The sequence below is a fragment of the Pelodiscus sinensis genome, chromosome 3, assembly GCF_049634645.1.
Source record: "Pelodiscus sinensis isolate JC-2024 chromosome 3, ASM4963464v1, whole genome shotgun sequence".
Lineage (NCBI taxonomy): Eukaryota > Metazoa > Chordata > Testudines > Trionychidae > Pelodiscus > Pelodiscus sinensis.
The window spans coordinates 68343947-68365664 of NC_134713.1; the positions used below are offsets into that span (position 1 = coordinate 68343947).

At 37.6% G+C, this 21718-nt stretch overlaps 2 protein-coding genes across 5 annotated transcripts in view; both read left to right on the forward strand.

The window, feature by feature from the left end:
• Nucleotides 1-10434, forward strand: part of UFL1 (UFM1 specific ligase 1) — a 38156-nt gene extending 27722 nt beyond the window's left edge. For both annotated transcript variants that reach the window (XM_075923904.1, XM_075923905.1), the window contains exons 13-19: nt 2971-3091; nt 3839-4005; nt 5488-5618; nt 5768-5848; nt 6392-6477; nt 7059-7239; nt 8145-10434. In XM_075923904.1, coding sequence (XP_075780019.1) covers nt 2971-3091; nt 3839-4005; nt 5488-5618; nt 5768-5848; nt 6392-6477; nt 7059-7239; nt 8145-8357 — 980 coding nt within the window. In that variant the 3' untranslated portion in view covers nt 8358-10434. The remainder of the gene's footprint in view (nt 1-2970; nt 3092-3838; nt 4006-5487; nt 5619-5767; nt 5849-6391; nt 6478-7058; nt 7240-8144) is intronic.
• A 3382-nt stretch (nt 10435-13816) lies between these two features.
• Nucleotides 13817-21718, forward strand: part of FHL5 (four and a half LIM domains 5) — a 31395-nt gene continuing 23493 nt past the window's right edge. Inside the window, exons 1-4 of one of the 3 annotated variants that reach the window (XM_025182293.2) lie at nt 14294-14385; nt 17601-17640; nt 19014-19127; nt 19884-20197. In XM_025182293.2, coding sequence (XP_025038078.1) covers nt 20165-20197 — 33 coding nt within the window. In that variant the 5' untranslated portion in view covers nt 14294-14385; nt 17601-17640; nt 19014-19127; nt 19884-20164. Of the gene's footprint in view, nt 14386-17600; nt 17641-19013; nt 19128-19883; nt 20198-21718 lie in introns of all 3 variants that reach the window. The other 2 variants (XM_025182292.2, XM_006118418.4) reach the window with 2 other exon arrangements.

A 21718-nucleotide genomic window follows, 5' to 3' on the forward strand; every position in this document is an offset into this window, starting at 1 on the left:
ATATAGAAATAAACAACCTTGATTTCAATATGCAGATACTACTTGGTCTTTAAATATCTGCTGAATAACATATGATAAACCCACTCATTTTCATCTAGTTCCAAGTTTTAACTAAATTAACTGACAAATTAGAGGAGGTTTTGGAACAAATTGATAAACTTAACAGTAACAAGTCACCGGAACCAGATGGCATTCACCCAAGAGTTCTGAAAGAACTCAAATGGGAAATTGTGGAACTATTAACTGTGGTTTGTAACCTATCCTTTGAATTGGCTTCCGTACCTCATGATTGGAAGATAGCTAATGTGACGCCGATATTTAAAAAGGGCTCTAGAGGTGATCCTGGCAATTAGACGGGTAAGTCTAACATCAGTACAGGGAAAATTAGTTGAAACTATAGTAAAGAATACAATTGTCAGACACATGGATGAATATAATACAATGCCAATATATTGAATATATTGCGTTGCCTCATCTAAAATAAGATATATTGGCATTGGAAAAGGTTAAGAAAAGGGCAACAAAAATGATTAGGGGTTTGGAATGAATGCCATATGAGGAGAAATTAAAAAGACTTGGAGTTTTCAGCTTAGAAAAGAGGAGACACAGGCTAGATGCCCCTTTTTTTCAGAAAAAGGTACGCAAATTGCACTTTATAATTTGTGTACCTTTTTCCAATTTTTTTCAGAAGAGGCTTTTCTGAAATCTGACCGGTCTGCAATGGGCCAAATTTCAGAAAAACCTCCTCTTTCAGAAGAGCCTTTCTTCCTCGTGAAACAAGGAAGACAGGGCTTCCAAAAGAGTGCATATGCTCTTCCGCAAAAAATGTCAGAAGAGCAACGCATTCCCTGGACATGGTGGAGTTTTTCCAGGATACCAGAAACTCCGTACTCTAGACATAGCCCAAGGGGGGATATGATAGAGGTCTATAAAATCATGACTGGTGTGGAAAAAGTGAATAAGGAAAAGTTATTTATTTATTCCCATAATAAAAGAACTGAAATTGAAATGAATATTAATAGGCAGCAGGTTTAAAACAAACAAAAGAAAATTTTTCTTCACGCAGTGCACAACCTACGGAACTCCTTGCCAGAGGATACGGTGAAGACTAGAACTTTCATAGGGTTCAAAAAAGAGCTAGATCGATTCATGGAGGTTAGGTTCATCAATGGCTATTAGCCAGGATGGGTAGGAATTGTATACCTGGCCTCTGTTTCTCTGGAGGTGGGTGACCGGGGAGGGATTACATGAGGATTACCTGTTGTGATCCCTCCGTCTTGGGGCATTTGGTATTGGCCACTGTCAGCAGACAGGATACTGAGCTAGATGGACCTTTGGTCTGACCCAATATGTCCGTTCTTATGTTCAAATCCTAGTGATGACTAGAAATAACTAATCTTTTTTCCTTTGTAAAGGAAAACATCCAAGCAAGTTTTTAACTTCAGTGAGTTATAGTTGTTGCAGATGAAAAATGAGCACAGTTATAACACTTAAGTTTCTTTTCTAAATTAAGGCAGAAAACTTTGTGTGCTATAAATGTTGACAAATTCTAACTGTTTAATGGTGACTGTTATAACTGAAGTCTGAATGAAAACAGTCTTAGAAGTTTTATGGTTAAACCCATTAACTCTATTTGTATAAGTCCCTAGAATATCTAACAGTAACTAAAAGCTGTTCCACTAGATTTGTGTAATTAATATAGGGCATGTTTATACTGCAGCTACTAGAATGATGTTATATCAGGGCCACTGTTGTATCTTGGTATAGACTCTTCTGCATAAGCAGAAGGGTTTTTTTCCATCAATATAGTTAATCCAGCTCTCCAAGAGATGATAGCAAGATCAGTGGAAGAATTCTTACATAATTGAGCTGCATCTACACCAGAGATTAGATCAATCTAAATATGGCACTCAAGCTATGAAATTTCATAGCACTGAATGACATGGCTAGACTGGGACATAGTGAGATAATTCTTCTGACTCCTCATCTACTAGATGAAATGTTGTCACACTGGAGGGTTTTTAAGTATAATCCTCAATAGTTTAGTTTCAAATCAATCATTGCAAATATTAATATATTGTACTAAATGTGCTCGGTTTAATAGTTTTGAGTGGTGTTGGTAGACATTCATTTACTGAACTCTTTTTCAGGTGCCCAATCAGTTAGACTAACAAACCCCTGTATAAATTGAAATTTAACCACGCACTCACTTCTAAGTCCTTAAATAAATAACTCAGTCTTTTCCTGTTTGTCCAACTTTTGTCTTTTATTGTCCCCCACTCCTACTTACCAGTGTTGCCTTTCCTGATGCCTCATTTAATTGTTTTTTCAAGTAGATCCGCATCTCTCTTTACACTGCACTTTATATGTGGAATCTCTTTCCTACTCTTCATTTCCAAGGCTTGCACACCTATTAATACCTGTAATACTCATTTCTTCTGCAGTGCCACAATAAATGTCATGCTAAATAAAAAATCAAAATGAAAAATACAAAGCCACCAAAATACGTTCATACATAAGCTGAGTATCCAGGCGATTGTATTGCTATAAACCACATTCCTTCCATACTGCTGCTTGTTCTCATTCATTGTGTCTTACAATGAAGATGTTAACCTGAAATAAAACATGCTTTGTCATGTTGTCTTGCTTTTGAGTAATATAAAAATAATCTCTTCACCAAGTAACAAATGTGAGAGAAATCTAGAACTGATATTTTTACCTTTTGTGGATAATTTATGAAATATATAGTAGTAGTCTTCAAGTCCCCTGAACAGAAATATCAGTCTTTTTATTTGTGAGACAGTTGTACCATCATCAGTGGCAAAGTCACATGGCTTGAGATTTGCTGCTAATTTTTTTCGTGTTAGAGGTTAGAGCTACCAGACATTACAATGTCCTGTGCCATAGGATAGTTTTAAAGAAATTCATCTCTGTATTCTGCCATTAGAATGTTGTTCATGGCCATTACAGGAAAGAATAAGCACTTGGAGATTCCTTTCATGACACAGGAAGAGATTCAAGATGTTTTAAGGAGCTATATACATGACTGTCCTGAAGAGCTTATCACAGAACTTGCTGAACATTTAATAAGGTAAGTGCACTAATTCATCTTGGAAAAATTAGATGTGCAATGATTCAGTCCAAGTGAGTCTCCTTCTACTTGCTTTGACTAGAATATACTTTTCTCTTTCTCTTAAAAAAAAATAAAATAAAATAAAATAAAAGTCAGAATTGTAGTGCTTGCTCTTTGGTGATGCTCAGTATAATATTGCAAACCTCTTGGTAGGTCAGAAATCTGTGATGATACTGCTTTCTGGGAAAGGCTGCTGTTGTGCTACAGCAGTTTGTATTATGACATCTGTCAGTCAGCGTATTCTGTACAAGAAGAGTGACCTCAGAAAAACCACATGCCACTTTAAATTAATCTTAATTGTCTCATGCTGCTCTCTGATCTGGTATCAGTTCTGTGACCATGTGGAACAGTTTATAAATAGCATCCTCTCTGGGAGTATTATACCATTTTTTTCCTCTCTTGTTTGGATTTAAGGGCAAGTTTTGTATGCCTTTGAAACTGAAAACATTGACAAAGACTTAACAATATTATAACAAATTGTGCTGTAATAAGTGCCAGAAAAATGTAATATGTGCACATTTTAATAATCTATCATCACTAACGTTCTATTACTTTTAAGTATATTTCTATATTTTTGTTGCATTCTGGAATGTTGTTCATGTGTAACAGAAATATAATAATGTTCTCATTAATAATGAATGTATTTGGAGATAAAACTATTAAAAGGAAATTGATTAAGAATGTCCTTTTGTTTCCTGTTCTGAGGTCCCTAACAGCAAGTTACCAGGAAGTGGTACGTTCATTGTTCATGTCTTCAACCTCTTCTTTATCTGGAGCTAGCAGGAGGCGGACCATCAAAGACTTGCAGGATGAGGTTTCAAACTTGTACAATAACATCCGATTATTTGAAAAGGGAACAAAGCATTTTACAGGTACAACAAATATTTCCTTAAACAAAGTATTAACACCTCTGTACTAGAAAGATGACATTTGAATACAATAAGGATGTAAAACAATGCTGTCATTGAGTAGAGTCTGCTTTATGTAAATCTAGTTGCATTTACATGGTGTAAATGCCAAGGAGGGAGAGGAACTACACTGGTACTGCAAGAGTGTAAAATGTATCTATAGGAAGATTAGGATGAAACTAAGAATAGGGAAATTATGCTAAATAGTGGGGAAAATATTGTGATTGTGACATCTGTTTCATGGAATAATCTCCCAAGTCAAGTAGCAAACCCCTCATCACTTGAATCGCGTAAAACACCAATGGACAAATCATTAGGCAACATACAGTAGTCAAGGCTTTCCATACTTGTTCACATTATGTACAACCTCTTAATTCAGAAGGTCTCCCCTCCCATTCACACTGACATTGATAGCATCGCTGTGGCTACTACAGTTCTGTACTTACATGTAAAAAGTAGCATTGGGGGGAAAACGAAGTATTTCTAGCTGTTTCTAATGCAGTAAGTTGTCATAAAGGCAGACATAGGGTATGTCTAGACTACCGAGTTTTGTCGAGAAAAGTGGACTTTTGTCGACAAAACTATACCAGCGTCTACACTACCGCTGAGTTCTGTCGACATAACGTCGACAGAACTCAGCAGTTTTGTCGACGCTGGTATACCTCATTTTACGAGGCAAAACACCTTCTGTCGACAGAGTTCTGTCGACAGAAGGTGTTATTGCCTGTAGGGTTGCGTCCAGACTACGGGGTTCTGTCGACAAAGCAGCTTGCTTTGTCGACAGAACTCAATGTGTCTGGACTCTCTTTGTCGACGGAAGTTTTGTCGAAGTATCTGTCGACAAAACTTACGTTGACAAAACGCGGTAGTCTAGACTTACCCATATATTAATCATACTTTCTCTTTTTGCCTTTCATTACATTTACCTCAATAAATAGCTGTTCCTCTTTATACTGCATGTGTTTTTGTGCACCTTCTTCCTTCACTCCTATTTTAGTTCCTTGAGTGTGCTGCTTTAACCCCTTGTCTCTGGAACCTTGCTGTTTTCATTCATTTTCTCCTGCTCCCTGTGATATTTCTCTCTTGTGCTGGCTGGCAGCTCCAGTCCCGCTTGTGGTTCAGGAGCTGCCCCCTGGAACCAGTTTCTTCTCATTATGTAGCATTATTTCCTAGAAATATCAGTTGCTCTGACTCTTCCATTCCAGTTGCATTTTCAAGCCTCCAGCTTCTTGCACGCATTGGAACCCCTATAAAAGCAGTTGGAAAGAAGAAGCACTTGCACCACATGTCAAGCTACCTTTCTGTGAACCGCCAGTAGTCTTTAGCCTGCCATACGGGAGCCGCTGTTGTATGGAAATCTGAAATGTCATGTGGATAGATTAGACAACATAATAAATTACTTTCTTACTCTGCTTTTTACTTACAGAAATAAATTGTATCTTACAGATGAGACGCAAACTAATCTTGCCAAACACATGCTGAAGACCATTTGTACAGACATCACAAATCTTATTTTCAACTCTCTTGCTGCCGATTTAATGATGGCAACGGAAGATTGTACTGCCATTACAAGTGAGGTATGTAAATAACACTTGTATTTTTCTTTAAGGCAGTTTCATTTTAATAAACACAACAATAATATTCTCATTATTTTAGTTATAAAGTACCGACATGAGGGTAAGTCTGAAATTTATTCATAAAATGGTATTACGTTTTTTTTCAACAGGTCAGGAAAAAGATTTTAGCAAAGTTACCTGAAGAGACCAGAGGTCCTCTGACTAAGCTACATGCTTCTCTGAATGGCAAGGTAACTTGCTCCAAAAACTTCACATTCAGATTATCCATTTCGCTAATGCAGTACTTATAACCAGCTAAGTTAAAGATTCTTGTCACTGTGCAAGCGGCATACAAATATCCTCAATTCAAATTCTTGTAAATCAGTTAAGAATAAGTACATCTTCATACCATAAACATTTTAAGGGGCTGGAGAGTAATCTCAATTTAAAATGCAGTTCCTTAACTTTTATTTAGAACACTTGATATTTCCTTGATCCTCTCCCTAAAATTCTTGACCCCTCATCTCCATAGGCATTTAGTCATCATACTCATGGATACTCAATTGTGAATTATAGCAGCTGTAAAACAAAACTATTTAAATATATACACTTTTAAAGGTTTAACAGGATTTTATTTTAAACAGTCATTTTCCCCTGCTTATATTGTTTATGATTTTACATCACTATGATCTGAATGCCAAATTTAGAACAGGGAAAAATGAGATGCTATAAACTGGATTTTTAAGCCACTAAGCACAAATTAATTGTCTATACCTGCGTCAAATTTTTTGTAGAGTTTAGAAGACTTTCTTTTGTGCCTTGATTCTGCAACAGATGCTTGTGATATTATGGTGAAAAAAGGGGACAAAAAGAAGGAAAGGTAACTTTTAAATTGTATTCATTACCCTATAAAATTGTATGAAATGGGATATATAGCACTATTTTGGCATACATTTTAGATAATTATCTTGTAGAAATTTAACACACAAGTAGATAAGGGGTGAAGAGAGAGATAAAGTCAGGGGCCTTCTTTTTAGGCAAAGATGAGGCATTTTTCCAAAGATCAGATCTTTAACTTGCACATTATGTACCATCAGCAGCGAGGAGTCCTGTGGCACCATATAGACTAACTGAAATCTCCTCGCCGCTTTTGCAGATTCAGACTAACACGGCTACCCCTCTGATATTGTGTACCATGTTTGAAGCTATTTTTTTTTTCTGATAGCAGAGTTGGTTGCTTTATATCACTTTTTACAGAGAGAGAATTTTAAAAGTCCAGGGTGGGATTTTTCTAAAGCTCTGAGCTTGGCGTGTGCTGAGCACTTTTGAAAATGCCATCCATTAATATTGAGAATCTGTCTGTTGGGAGGCAACAAGTTAACATCCATCAAATCTAAATATACATTATACATTCCAACCTGATGAAGAAAAAAAAATCACTATGCACTTCTTGTTTCCTAGGCAAATTCTGTTCCAACATAGACAGGCACTGATTGAACAACTGAAAGTCACAGAGGATCCGGCTCTTGTTTTACACCTGACATCAGCCCTGCTGTTTCAGTTTTCAACACACTGCATGCTTCATGCACCAGGAAGATGTGTACCACAAATCATTACTTTCCTAAGCACTAAGATCCCAGAGGTATTCTACTTATGAAATAGCATGCTAGTGTGTCTTGCTGTTTTAAGCAAAGCATGGTACAAAGCAGAATGAAACTGACTTATTTGCTTTTGTTACCATTACAGTGATACAGACTATAAAACTCTTCTGTTTTATCTGGCTCCATATGTTTATTGGCACTAGCTCCCTAGCCTCCTTCCATGGAGCTTCATCTGTCACAGGTCATCTGTAAATTACAGTGATCTGTGAGGATGATTCAAAGCTATGAGGTGTTTTGATGTCAAACTCTTGATTATAGATTAAAGGTTGCCATTTCACTGAACCATTGATGGTCTATGGCAGTAGTCCTCAACCTTTTGGGGCTGCCAGGGGCCCGGCATGTGCCGGGTGCCCAGGGCGCAAGAATGGCTCGGGCCAGCCCTGGTCACTAGGCGGGTGCACATAAATGCCCCGGCGGGCGCCATGGTGCCCACGGGCACTGCGTTGGGGACCACTGATCTATGGGATCCACCACAGAAGTCTATGGGTATCTGCAAATTTATTGGAGTCACCTTCCAAGGGTAGACCATTGAACAGCCTTCATTCTATAATCTTTACCTCTTCTCAGTGAGAATAAAACCTGACTTCTTTCAATTCAATTTTAAAGGGAATATAGGGTGTGCTCCAAAGTGTACTTAAAATGGCTGTGTCTTAATCTGCTGAAGGATAGCTGTTCATGGTATAGCACGCTGTCTTCCAGCATGTTGTTTCAGATACTTTTTCATTACTACAGACATTTTATTTTTGATATACCATAACATATTTGTGTGACAATTTAGATTGTAAAATGTTTTGATGGAAAAATATTGGTTGACTGTAAGCACATGAAGTCAGCTGTGCTCCTTTAAATAACTTTAACACATTTCTTTAATATTTTTCCCTCTCAGGATCAACATTCTCTTCTGGTCAAATATCAGGGATTAGTGGTGAAACAATTGGTCAGTCAGAATTATAAGATTGGACAAGGGGATGACAACACAGTAGATAACCTAGTAGAGGAAGAATGTGCAGACACTGTTCGAAAAGAACTTCAAGAAATCACCACCTCTCTCAAAGATCTTGTTCTCAGGCCCAGAAAATCTTCTGTCACAGAGGAGTGACTGTCTGTCTAAACTTAAATCCAGCAAACAGAATATTTTTTTCTTAAATGAGAAAGGTGTTCATTGTGTTGGGATAGTGGAGAATGATTGAGAGCGCCTTCGCTTCAGAAACTTTTTCTTTACCCTTTAAAATTGCAGACTGAAAGATAACAGACAGTGATGGATTTGAATTTTGATTTACAGTCTTAAAAAAATATTATCCCAGTGCATGCAATGTTACACAAGACATTGATAGCAACACTGGCTATGAAATTAAAATTCTAAGATGACCCCTTTATATAGCATCTCAAAATATTGGTATTCTTTCAAATGATTGATTGAGTATTTTACAAATATCTGTGAGTTTATAATTTGCTTTTCAGACCAGGATTTTTTCCCTTTTTACCTGTATAGTAAATATCAAAATGTAAGTTTGTCTAGATTCCACAGCTACGTTTTAAATTTATGTTTATAGGTCTGTAATAGCATTGAATGAGAGGTCATCTTTCTTTATTGATCTCATGAATTGGAAATTTTTCAGAGTATCCTCCCCCTTCTCTCCCAAGCTATACAAAGGCAAAATATAAAGTGGTCAAGCACACCCGCATAACATAGTCAAAATATCTGATTGGTTAGAGTAAAGCTTTTAACCAGAGAGGTAATAGTGATTAAGGATGGATTTCTTTTTTCAACAAACTCCAGTGAATTCTGCGCACACTATTATTTTTCATTTCATTTTCTAATGATTTGCAATAAAACTGTTAAGGTATGCACGTGATCTGTATTGGGTTTATAGGGATTTTTTTGAGGAGGAGAAATGGGGAATGACTTCTGTAGTTAATGTACAAGTTAGATTGTTTAGGAAACATTTGCTACCACACAGTTTCAGATGTGACTCCTAGAGAAGTTTCTTAAGGGGTGTATCCATATCCGTATCCACTGATATGGATACAAGGGGTATATCAATATCCATTACAAATACTGTTTTTATTCGAGGGAGTTTGGTCCAGAACTTTGTTCACTTTACCATATGTTTTTTTAAAAATATTCTGAAAATAGTAACCATTTTGAGTATCTGCTATAGTGTTTTTTTCTGATGTTAACCTATTCCAAGTGGTATTTGATATTATTTAGCTATATTTTTGTCATGCCCATTGTAATTTGTATCCTCATTTGTACATGGGGTATATTGTGTGTCTTAGAAAAAATATATGTAAAGAATACCAACTAAAATCTTGCCAATATTAGTTAAGTATATAATTTGTGTATGTCAGTTGTATATTTTTGAATTTGTTTTGAAGTTAGTGCAGTTTTAATTTAGCAAATCAGTTTCAACTTATCACTGGAATATGCAGTGATTATACTTGTTACCTAGCTGCTTGCATAAAATCAGGTCTTAATAGTAAGGCAATAGACATTGATATCCAGTGAAAATAATAGTACAGTAGTTCTAAGTATTCTTTCATTCTTGCCCAAACTCTATTAGCACTGAACAAAACCTTCTGTAAGAATGCTGTTAAGTTGCAGTGGTTGTTAAATTCCTGCAAGATGTGTGCAGAATTGTGCATTGGGTAGAAATCAACCAAAAATGTCCCCAAAACTTTGATTGCAACAAAAGAAAGGTGACTTGAGACTTTTGTGTTCCTGCATTTAGGCTTATTTTAGAATGCAGTTTAAAAAAACAGAATCGCTTATAAAAAATTACTAGATTACTGTACTAAAGTCAATAATATCTCTACAAAATAGCATTGGTTCTGTCCAAACTGTAATACAAAGGAGCAACTCCATCTCTGCCCTTTGGATTTAGAGGCAGAGACAGTTTTGTCCATCATCCTAGTTGGAAGCCTCCATATAAGCCTGTCACCTGGAAATAGCAAAAAAGAAAATATTCTGACTGCTTTCACTTTGTTTACAAAAATGGTTTGCATAAAATAAGTATATTTATTCTCTTGTTATTGAATGAAAATAGTTATAATTTTCCTATATTAAATGTACACACTTTTATATGGCATTGATTTTGTAAATAATACTCTACAATTTGATATTCTTTATGTAAATATAATTATTTTAATAAAATTAATGATTTAAGTGGTTAAAATAGTTTCTGCTGTTGACTTAACCATAGATATGTCGATTGGACTTGCACTTGTTGCTTGCAAACTACAGTTGTTAATGTGCTCCATTTAATTTGTTATACTTGCCAATTTTGTGTCCTCTTTTTTGCTTAAAACTGTTGTAATACATAATAATGAATTAATACAAGTCTTCTATGTAATGCAACAGATTTTTGTTACAAATATAGGCCACATGATGAGAATAATAAAAAGAACATTCTTTAAAATGGATAGGAAAGAAGTACTAATGTTTCGGTAGTGGTCTCTTCATAGAATTTTCAGTGGTTAATTATGAGAAACCTTCATTGGTGTTTCCATGCCAGAAAAAATAAGTATTGAATATCTGTCTATCAAGTGTAGAGGTTAACATTCCTAGATAAAGGTGTCTTTAATTACAAGAGAGAGGAATAAATAAAATATTTTCCCCCAAACACTGTGCTAATGATTTTTTTCCTGTATATGATTCACGTAGCGACTGGAAAAAAAAGGAAAGGATTCATTACTATTCTTAGGATTCTTATTTTAATTATCAGCTGTTTAGTTGACAAAGCTGCCTATTTCTTTTTCAGATAAATTTACAGTGTAGCTTAATTTAAATTACATTTTTAAAAAGAGCAATATCATGGACAAATTGCCCCCTTGTTCCACTCACTAAAAATACATGCTTCATAAAATTTCTTGTATGAAGTCTCTTCCAAAGACACTTGAAAAACGGGGGAGAGGAGTAATTAATCTGAGAAACTCTTGAGATTAAACTTCAAGAAGTGATGACATTTAAAAACTGTTGTAATTGTACTCAAAATTAAATGACTTGCATGAGAGCAGTCAAAGATTGCTGATGTAATCTAACAGAGCTTGTCCTGAGTTTCTGATATTTAGAACTTCTGCTAAAGCTTTCTGTATACCTTTCGATTAATGATTTAAATGGCTTCATGTTTTTTACCTTAAGACTTTTGTAGCCTTTTTGAGAGACATTTACTACTGTGATGGAGAGCATGGTTATAATTGGAACATAAAAGTAATGATCATCTGAAGCTTCTGGATTATTGAAATGCTTTATTGTGGGATCAGAATGCTTTCTGATATTTTAAATAGCTACTCATTTTTTAAAGTATAAGAATACATTAAAATAGGTTGAAGATCAATGTAGTAGTGAAATGGATTTTAAATTATTTTTCTGAATTGTCAGAGATAGAAACCTTGCTTAGAAAGATACATTTGAGTGAATCTTAAACAAAAATAAAGGGGAAAGAGCTCTTTGAGAGGCTCATGTTAATGGCAAATACCATGCTAATATCAGTGAGGGTAGAAGTGGAAGTTTAGGTCAAATCAGGGTGGTTTTGTTACCAGGTTGGTCAAATAGTTTATTAAGAAGGGCTATGTGTTATAGCACCTCGTTTGGGTTTAGAGAAAAGGGCACTTAGTTTTCACATTATCCACTAATTAATTTCACTTCATGCTCCTTATTTGTGAAGGTTTTCACTTTGCTTTAAATGCTTAAAAAGACAACTCTCTAGTAAGTTATACAGGTATAGTCTCCATTCTGCAAGTTTCTTCTGAGAAGAAAAAAAACATGAATTGAAGTTTGGAAAATGCGATGTTCAATGGAAAATGAACATATATTTCATACTCTTTCCTGAAAAGAACATACTATTTGTGTAATTTGGTGTGCTTATCACGAAGAAGGCTAGTTCATGTGGTATGGGCTTTAACCAGGCCACTACTTTGAGTCAAGTTACATCCAAGCATCCTGTCAGTAGACAGCCTTGTACAGTCACTCACGGCCCAGGGTCCTATTGAAGATCTACCACCTAGAAACTTTATTTCCTGGTATTTGCAAATTTTACCAAAATCTTTCAATGTAAGATTTATCGAAAGAGAGAAACAGAATTCTATTTCTTGGCAATGACATAATAATAAACAGCTCTTCTGTACACTTGACATGCAAGGCTTGATTAAGCCCAGAGATAAATTGGTTCATCATAGTGTAATCTAGGGAATATAATGGTGGAAAGCATGGTCTAGGGTCTGCAATGTCTCAAGCCACAACCAACAATCCTGTTTTAAGCTGCTTAATTTCAGCTGCTTAATTTTAACTGGATATAAAAAATTCACTGAAGGCTGGTACAACAGTGCAGTGAATGAACTGTTCTGTAGTGGGAGTGGTGGATAGTGTAACCTTAGCCCAAACACTGGTGTGGTTACCTCTGCTCCAAGTCTAATGCGGCCAGCCCTGAGATGAGCATTAAGAGAGGTCCAGAGAAAAGCCATTCACTTTCCACTGATATGAATCTAATCACCAGAAAACTGCATTGAAGGCATCAACCATCCCACTGTATAAATAACTAGCAGGAAGCTGTGATGTAATATTAAATCCCATAGCCCTTTCCTAAATTGGAAGGGTGTGGTATTTTAATGTCTCCCTTCCACCCCTACCCACAAAACCTATGCAGAATACAGGCAGTCCCCGGGTTACGTACAAGATAGGGACTGTAGGTTTGTTCTTAAGTAGAATCTGTATGTAAGTCGGAACTGGCGTCCAGATTCAGACACTGCTGAAACTGACCGCCAGTTCTGACTTGCATACAGAATCAACTTAAGAACCCCAGGCGTCCCCAAGTCAGCTGCTGCTGAAACTGATCAGCAGCTGATTCCAGGAAGCCCGGGGCAGAGCAACTCTGCCTGGGGCTTCCTGTAGTCAGCGCTGGTCAGTTTCAGCAGAAGCTGACTTGGGGACGCCTGGGGCAGATCAGCTGGGGTGCTGCCGGGTTGGTCCAGTAGTGCCCAGAGCGGGCGCTGCAGGACCAATTGGCAGCGCCCCAGCTGCTCTGCCCCAGAGTCCAAAACAAAAGCCTGGTCTGCTGGGAGGGGGGGGAAGCACACTAGCTGCGCCCCTCCCCCCCCCCCAGCAGACCAGGGACACAGGGAGCAGAGCCGCAGCGGCAGCGGCTCTCGCAAAGCCTCAGAGGCGAGGGACCCCGCCGCGGCTACGACTTCAGTCCCGGTGCCTGTGGTCTGCTGGGGACGGTCCCCAGCAGACCACAGGCTCCCGGACTGAAGCCGCAGCCGCGGGGGGGTCCCGCGCTTCTGAGGCTTTGCCAGAGTAAAGCCTCAGAGGCGCGGGGAACCGCCGCTGCTGCCGCTTCAGTCTGGGTGCCTGTGGTCTGCTGGGGATGGTCCCCAGCAGACCACAGGCACCCAGACTGAAGCGGCAGCAGCGGCGGTTCCCCGCGCCTCTGAGGCTTTGCTCTGGCAAAGCCTCAGAAGCGCGGGAACCCGCCCGGTGCCCCTGGTCTGCTGGAGACGGTCTCCAGCAGACCAGGGGCACCGGAGCAGCTTACGAACGGGGCTTTCTCGCCCCGACCTCCGGGGCGAGAAAGCCCTGTTTGTAAGTGCGGATCCGACGTAAGTCAGATCCGCGTAAGTCGGGGACTGCCTGTACCCCAAAAACTGTAAGCAGGAGTTTTAATGTTAATTTTGAGTTTTATCGAGTATCTTGAATGTTTTCAAAGAATCTGTGCACAAAAAAGCTGGAGATTAATATGTTCATTCCCTTCCCCGCCTTCCACTATAGATTTTTTTACTAAAGCGCCTCTTTCTAGGTCTTTGAAACATTGTCCTTGAAAAATGCTCTTTTAAGGATCTCCTCTGTGGTCTGTTTTTGTCTACCATCTGTAAACACAATATGACAAAGAATGATTTCAATCCAGTGACAAGGGAACCAGCTATTTGCATGTCATGAGGTCTAAGGGAAATAAACTGTCCCTCAGCCGTCTTCTACACAGCCAAAATTTGATAGGACCCTCAAATAGCTCTGGCAGAGTATTCTGTTTCTTTTGGACTTGATGAATGCTTATTTCTGTGAAAGCTAATCTAATTATTTTCCCCCTTTATTTTGCTACACAAGTCAGAAGAAGAAGCAGCTTGAACCAGTTGTGAGTATTATAGAAACTGCTTTTCCTTATTATTTCTCTTTCCGCTCTTTTAGTTGATACGTTTTAAAATATTTAGGTCAGTTGACCTGGTAATCAATTGAAAGTTTGTGAATTAAGCAAGAACTTTTTCTTTTCGGTCACTGATTAATTCTGATTTTTGTTTGTTTGTTTCTAGTAGTGTTTTAATAGAATTAGTTTATATAATTGATGGAATTTGTGACATAGACTAAAAAGAACATTGTCATTAAGACTGGCTGAGGCCATATACTTTGGTGAATCTTCTTTGGATTGCCTACAGAATTCTGTGAACATATTCAAACAAGATTGTTGCTGATTTCAATGAACTGTTTTCAATGTATTAATTTTTAAAAATTAGATAAGTAGGAATCAACCAATATGCTGTAAATTCTGTTTTCTTCTACTAGCCTACTTTCTTCCTACCTGCCACTGAGAACAAAAGCTTTCAACGAGGCATTTATGATGAGATACCTAAAGTTATTTTTGCTGCAAACAGTGGATTGTTCTTGTTGCTTATTTAATGTAAAATTAACTTGTTGGATTTCTAAGTTTACACATGATATAAATCTCAATCAACATTATTTCATTTTTTCTCCTCCACTATTATGTCGGAGTCTCAGCTTTTAAAAGATCTCTGCTACAGATTTTGTATTTACTGTACTAAGTACTATATTAAGAGGATGTGCCAGTGCTTAGTTAAAAAAAAAAGCACTACTTAAATGTCTATTTACACGGTTTGCATTAAAAAGCTTTATGGACAATGACATTGAAATTTTCTGTAACAGAATGTCAACAACATAGATTAATTGTTGTACTATCTGGTTTTATGTATGAAGTACATTCAGTCAATTTTTCTTTTACTAATGAGTCCCAAAAATCAAACTTTGATAAACACAATTTAAATTGTAATCACATCCCTGTTCTGAAATACACTATTTTGTATCTTTTTTCTTATTTTCAGCAGATTAGTTACATGCCTAAAGCTTGACATAGAACCTCTTATAGTAAGAAAATAACTTTGTGATGCTTGTCTTGTTCACATCTAACATTTATGCCCACATTTGTCTTCAGTATGTATGATTAGTTGACATTTCTTGAAGTATTTTAACAGAACAGAATGGAACAGATTTATGTATTAATGTTATCACATTGCTGACAGTCTTGCCATGTAATTTTATTGCACTGTCACAAAAGGCACTTTGATTTTAGATTGCATAATTTGCAGAAATTTAAGATGCTATACCAATCTTCTTGTAATAGTAAAAAAATAATAATGAAAAAACGAGTTGTTTGAAAAAGACTCTGATCAGTTTTGACCTATGGTGTCTCAAGGTTATTTGCAGGGAGAAAAGTTTAAGGATTTTATTTATTGGTTAATTGGTAGACATTGTAAGGTTCATAGTTAGTTGTCCTTTTAATCACAGTTGTTCTTTTGCTAATAAAGCCAGTGTTTTCAATTTTTTGTATTTTACTTTTATGGTTGAATTTTACTTCTCATAAAAGTTGAAGTCTAATAGCATTGACTAATTGAATATAAAGAGGGGGAAAGTGCAAACTCTCCAGAAGAATTCTTCTAATAATGGAAAGCTGAAGTCCAGGGGTAAAATACTAGATCTGTTCAAATCAATGCAAAACTTTCCTTGACTTCAATATGGCCAGATTTCACCTGGTTAGGAGCCAAGAACCTTAGGAACAGTATCCTCCTTAATTTGTGTAGAAATTTCCCGACTGGTTTGATGAGAGATCAGGTTGTGTAGTGCTCCCACTGAATCAAAGCCCTTCCAGTCTAGCGATCTGTGAAGCTCCAAATGCTGTGTTCATAGACAGTGGAATGATGCATTGCAACATACTTTCTACTTGTCTTTCTCTAGTAGATTTTTTTGGGGGGGAGGGGAAGGGGAGAGAGGTGGGTAGGAGTAGGGACTGGAAAGCATCCAAAAATGTTTAGATGGCTTTTGCAAATCTCAGCCCACATATTTAAACTTTACCTTCTTGTAAACTCGTATAGAATTGGAGAGGGGTAACATTAATTAAAGCGTACCAGAAATTTAATAAGGCAGCATATAAGTTATTCCACAAATATAGAGAATTTAATGGATACTTATATAAACTATCCATTAGAATTCTATAGCAGGGATATAATCTTCTATGAAATAGTACAGCGTGGTCCAAAAAAGTAGTGGGTCAATTCTCCTTATTGTTTCCAGATTCCTTTTCTTTGAGCTAAAGCTTTTCTTTGACTATGGTTAATATTATTCCTTCAAAAGCTTCCTTCCATTTGCATCTTGCTCTCTCACCTTCACAAACCTCTGCCCTTGAGGTTGTGCTGATTTTTAGTTTTCCCTTGTTGGATTCTTCATCATTTCAGTGTTCCTTCTTAGTTACCATCCCAGCTAAAATTCTAGAACTGGTAATTTTAATAGGGCTTCTGAAATACATAAGTGCTGTCCAAGGGGTTATAACCCTTTACACAACTTACTAGTTACTACTGAAATGGTATTTGTAACTTTTTATTTACTCTCACAACGTGAGGGTACTTCACCATCACCGATGGTTGCATTTTTACTGTTTTAATTTGTTTTGGGTAAATCTGATTTGTTTTACATTCATCAAAGTATTAATAAGATCTCTTCGTTCCATCAGGTATGGGACCTTGCTTCTGAGGAAGCTCCCTTGGCTCAGTGCTAGCCTTCAATCTTGTTCCCTCTTCCATGACTACTTCTGTAGTGGCACAATGTGCCTTTCTTCCCCCACCCCCAATACCTATGACCTTTTTTTCTGTCAGAGAATGAAACTAAGACAAAGGACATGGCAAAGGTAGGGCCATGGCTTTGGATTTTGGAGACAGGTTCAATGCCATATTCTATCACAGACTTCCTATGTGCCTCTGGGCATGTTAGCTTTTCTGTGCCTCAGTTCCCCATCTATAAAATGGGGATAATGACTCAGGAGTGTTGTGAGGATAAATTCGTCATAAATTCTGAAATACTGAGATACCATCGTAATGGTGGTATATAATCACAATAGAGAGAGAAACATGAAGCAGTAGTTAAAAACAAACAGAACTCCTTGCTGGAACTTTGCATGCCATTCTATGACTACGAACAACTTCCAGATTTTTTTTCAGATGATTAATGTTCATTTTCCTCTTTTCCCCACCATCTATATATGGACAACCAATATTTCTAATGATCTAGGACTACGAGGCTTTCACATTTTACAACTGGATGCCATTGGGTGAGTCTCTTCACATTGCATGTAGGCGAGATTCACAGTTTGGGTTCAAAAATACTTTTGTCAAAATGGAACACACTCCAAGGCTGTGTCTAGACTGGCCAGTTTTTCTGGAAAATCAGCCGCTTTTCCAGAAAAACTTGCCAGCTGTCTACACTGGCCTCTTGAATTTACGCAAAAGCACTGACTTCCTACTGTAAGAAATCAGTGCTTTTCGCGGAAATAGTATGCTGCTCCTGTTCAGGCAAAAGTCTCTTTTGCACAAAACTTTTGCGCAAAAGGGCCAGTGTAGACAGCTGAAATTTGTTTTGCACAAAAAAGCCCCGATCGCGAAAATGGCAATTGGGGCTTTTTTGTGAAAAAGCACGTCTAGATTGGCCACGGACGCTTTTCCGCAAAAAGTGCTCTTGCGGAAAAGCATCCGTGCCAATCTAGATGCTCTTTTCTGAAAATGCTTTTAACGGAAAACTTTTCCGTTAAAAGAATTTCCGGAAAATCATGCCAGTCTAGACGTAGCCCAACAGGTTTATGGTATATTAGGCATGAATAGGAAAATTCATATGATTTCAATGCAAAATCATGCCAACACAGGCATGCTGGAAAATGAGCTCAAATTCATTGGAAAAATTCACAATCCTTTGCAAACCTTTCAGCCGGCATGGGCTATGTTTCCACTTTATTACTTAACCCAAAATCAGGCAAGTTTTCCTGAGAATTGTATAGCCTTAGTTACATCCCTAAATGCATAACTAATGTGCGTAAGTTGATGTCTAGAACTTTTTATTGTGCCTCCTTCTTTACAAATTCCTACTTCCTGATAACAATACTTTTTAAAATTACCCATCATGCAGCCTTTGCAGTTAACCATCCATCAGCATTTTAGTGACTACTGTGAACTGAAATATGGTCTTGTGTTTAAGGCCATTGGCATAATTTGGAAGGAGCATGTGGGCCATTGCTGCCTCAAACAGCAAGCCTTTGGCAGACAAAGAATTTGCAATCCACCCACATGCTATATTGCTGTCCCACTGGCCTTACTGGAGTTTCCCTAATACAGAAGTCAGACTAAGTGAAAGGACTGACCTTAGGACTTCCATTATGTCCTTGGAAAAGTCACTTAAAGTCTCTGTGTCTCACCTGTGAAATAAGGGGTTTTGTTTCCTTTTCTGAAGAAAACATGAAGATGGTCCCTATTTCACAAGGACATTATGATGGCTAATTAACAACTGCAAAGTTCACTGAGTTCCCTTAGTGGGAGACACTGTATAACTGCTAAGCACACTGCTGTTATCAGAAGCTGCTTCTCCTGTCTCCTTTTATCCCAGGGATTAAATGCAGCAGAAATTTATCATTTGTATGTTATCTTAACATGACAGATGATTCTATTGTCATCCATGAAATTGCTGCTGCTGCTGCTTGTCCTCACCATACCCACACAACTGACTGGAGTTAAAAGATTTAATCACAATTTGGAATAAGAAACACCCCAGGTACTGAAGTTGCTCATTAAGGATTGTGTTCGGTACACCCTCACCAGTGGTTGAGATCACACGTACAGACCTAAAGCAATACAAATTAAGAAAAAAGTAATGTAGTTAGTGATATGTTAAATCCTCCTTTTAGCCTGGGGTGGGAAACCTAAGTCTCTAGGGCTAGATACAGCCCCTGGCTCGTCTGGATTGGCCCCCAAGGCTCAGCCCCCTGCCACCACTTCAATCTACTAGCCTGGGCCTGCCTAGGCTCTGATGTGCAAAGGGATTGTGAGGAGATTTTTCTGCTTCTCAGTCGGGGGCCACATATATATGGGGGGGGGGGTTCTCACTTGTGTGGCCTCCAATTGATTTTTCTGTGGGTCAACAGCCCCAAAATAGGTTCCCCACCCCTGTTTTAGCTCAAGAGTCCTTTGCTTTTCCAGTCATGTTCTTAGACTCAGCTTGAAATACGTGCTGCTTCTGGTTTCATTTTCTTCTCATGATATTTTTGGAAAAGCATGGTCCCTAGAATTTGTGCACAAAGCAAAACCTAGGAGTACAGTTGGTTGAAATTTTCCAATTTTTTAGTTTTCTCTCAACAATTTTCTTTGTCAAACACTTGGTTTTGAATTTAAAAAATAATTTAAATGATGGAATTTTGAGTGGGGTTTGGAGAAGTTTTTTTTGTATTTTTTTTTCCAATTTTCAACATTAATATACATCTACATTTTGAAAAAAACGATAAAACGTTTCAAATTTCCTTTTTGTTTTTAGCAGCTCTACTGAAGAGGAAATAACTCCTTTCTAGATGGAAAATAAGGCAACAAAGAATGTGAGCTGTTCACATTAATCTCTGAAAGTAGGAAACAACAAAGTCCTTTGCCTCCTCTTTGCAGAAGGTTTTTAGAAATCTTAATTTCAATAGAGTGATGTTTGCTACAAGGTGGACTAGCTATCCCCCAAATGTGCTGATTGGTTTTGCAGCAATTCTTTGAGGTGGTGAAACACTCTGGGATCATCACCTGAACAGCAAGGGAAATATATGACAATGATGGATGAACATGCAAAAGAGCAAAACTATATTTCAAGTAGGTATGGAAGAAAACACACAATCTGCTGGAAATAATGTAGATAAAGTATGTTGTCTGGGTTGTCTCTCATACATACAAAACTGGCCCTAGTAACAGGTGTTTTTTTGGTCTCAAGAGTGTTGTTATGATGATTGATGCCACCATTTCTCTTTTTTGTTTGTACCTGTTCAATGCCAAATTGAGAACCCTGCTTCATATATTACATTTGATTGATGTAGTTCAAGGACAAACTGATGAAGGCAGATTAGGAAATACTCCACAAGGGGAGCATAAAACAAATAAAAATAGTCTCCTTTATATATATTTTAATTTATACATAAACAGGAATAATGTACTAAACTCAAACACATCATAATCTCTAAAGAGGAATCATGTATTTACAGGAAATAAAGTAATATTAGATATTTTAACTTATCCCTTAGCTACTTACACAGTGATAGAATAAAATATGAACATCATAACACAGGGACACCCATTTTAGGTCAAACCAAAGATCCACCTAGCCCAGAATCCTGTCTTCTCACAGCACTGTACTCGGTGCTCCAGTTGGAATGAGCAAAACAGATAATCATCAAGTGACCTATACCCTGTTGCCCATTTGCAACTTCTGGCAAGCAGAGTCAAGGAACGACATCCTTGCCTATCCTGGCTCGAAGGACCTATCCACCATGGACTTACCGACTTCTTTTTGAATCCCGTTATAGTTCTGGCCTTCACAACATTCTTTGTCAAGGTGTTCCAAAGCCTGACGTTGTTCTGTGGGGGAAAAAAAACTATTGCATATTAATTTAATTTGGTGACCCCAAGTTTGTGTGTTAAGAGTAAATAACACTTCATTTACTTTCTCCACACTAATCATGATTTTATGGACCTATATCATATTCCTCCTTAGTTGTCTCTTTTCCAAGCTATTAATCTCCCCTCATATGGAAGCCGTTCCATGCCCCTAATAATTTTCATTTGAATCTTTTTCCAATTCCAATATATCTTTTTGAGACGGGGCAACCAAATCTGTACTCAGTATTCAAAATGTAGGCATGCCATGGATTTATATAGGGGCAATATGATATTTTTTATCTTATTCCTGATCCCTTTCTTAATGATTGCTAAGATTCTATTTTCTTTTTGGACTGTGGATGTATATTGAGTAGACATTTTCAGAAAAATATCCATAATGACTCCAAGATCTCTTTCTTGAGTGGTAACAGCTAATTTGGATCCCCAACACTTTCTATGTATAGTATAATCCCCTTTCTTGTTGACTCTCCACCTAGGCAACTGAGGTTAGTGAGTGGTCTTCATGAGTGGCCCTCCTTCATCTCAGTGTGCCACAAGATTTTTATAACCAAGACAGTCTCCGGGGATAGGGGTAGTTTTGATAACTCTGCTTGCATACCTAGAATTCATGGGGTATGCTGATTGAACCATAGCAGCACTTTGACTGGATGCAGCTTGGTGCTCACACTCAATGCTGTGTGCAATCAGCACACACCTCACTTCATGTGCCCTTGCTTTATA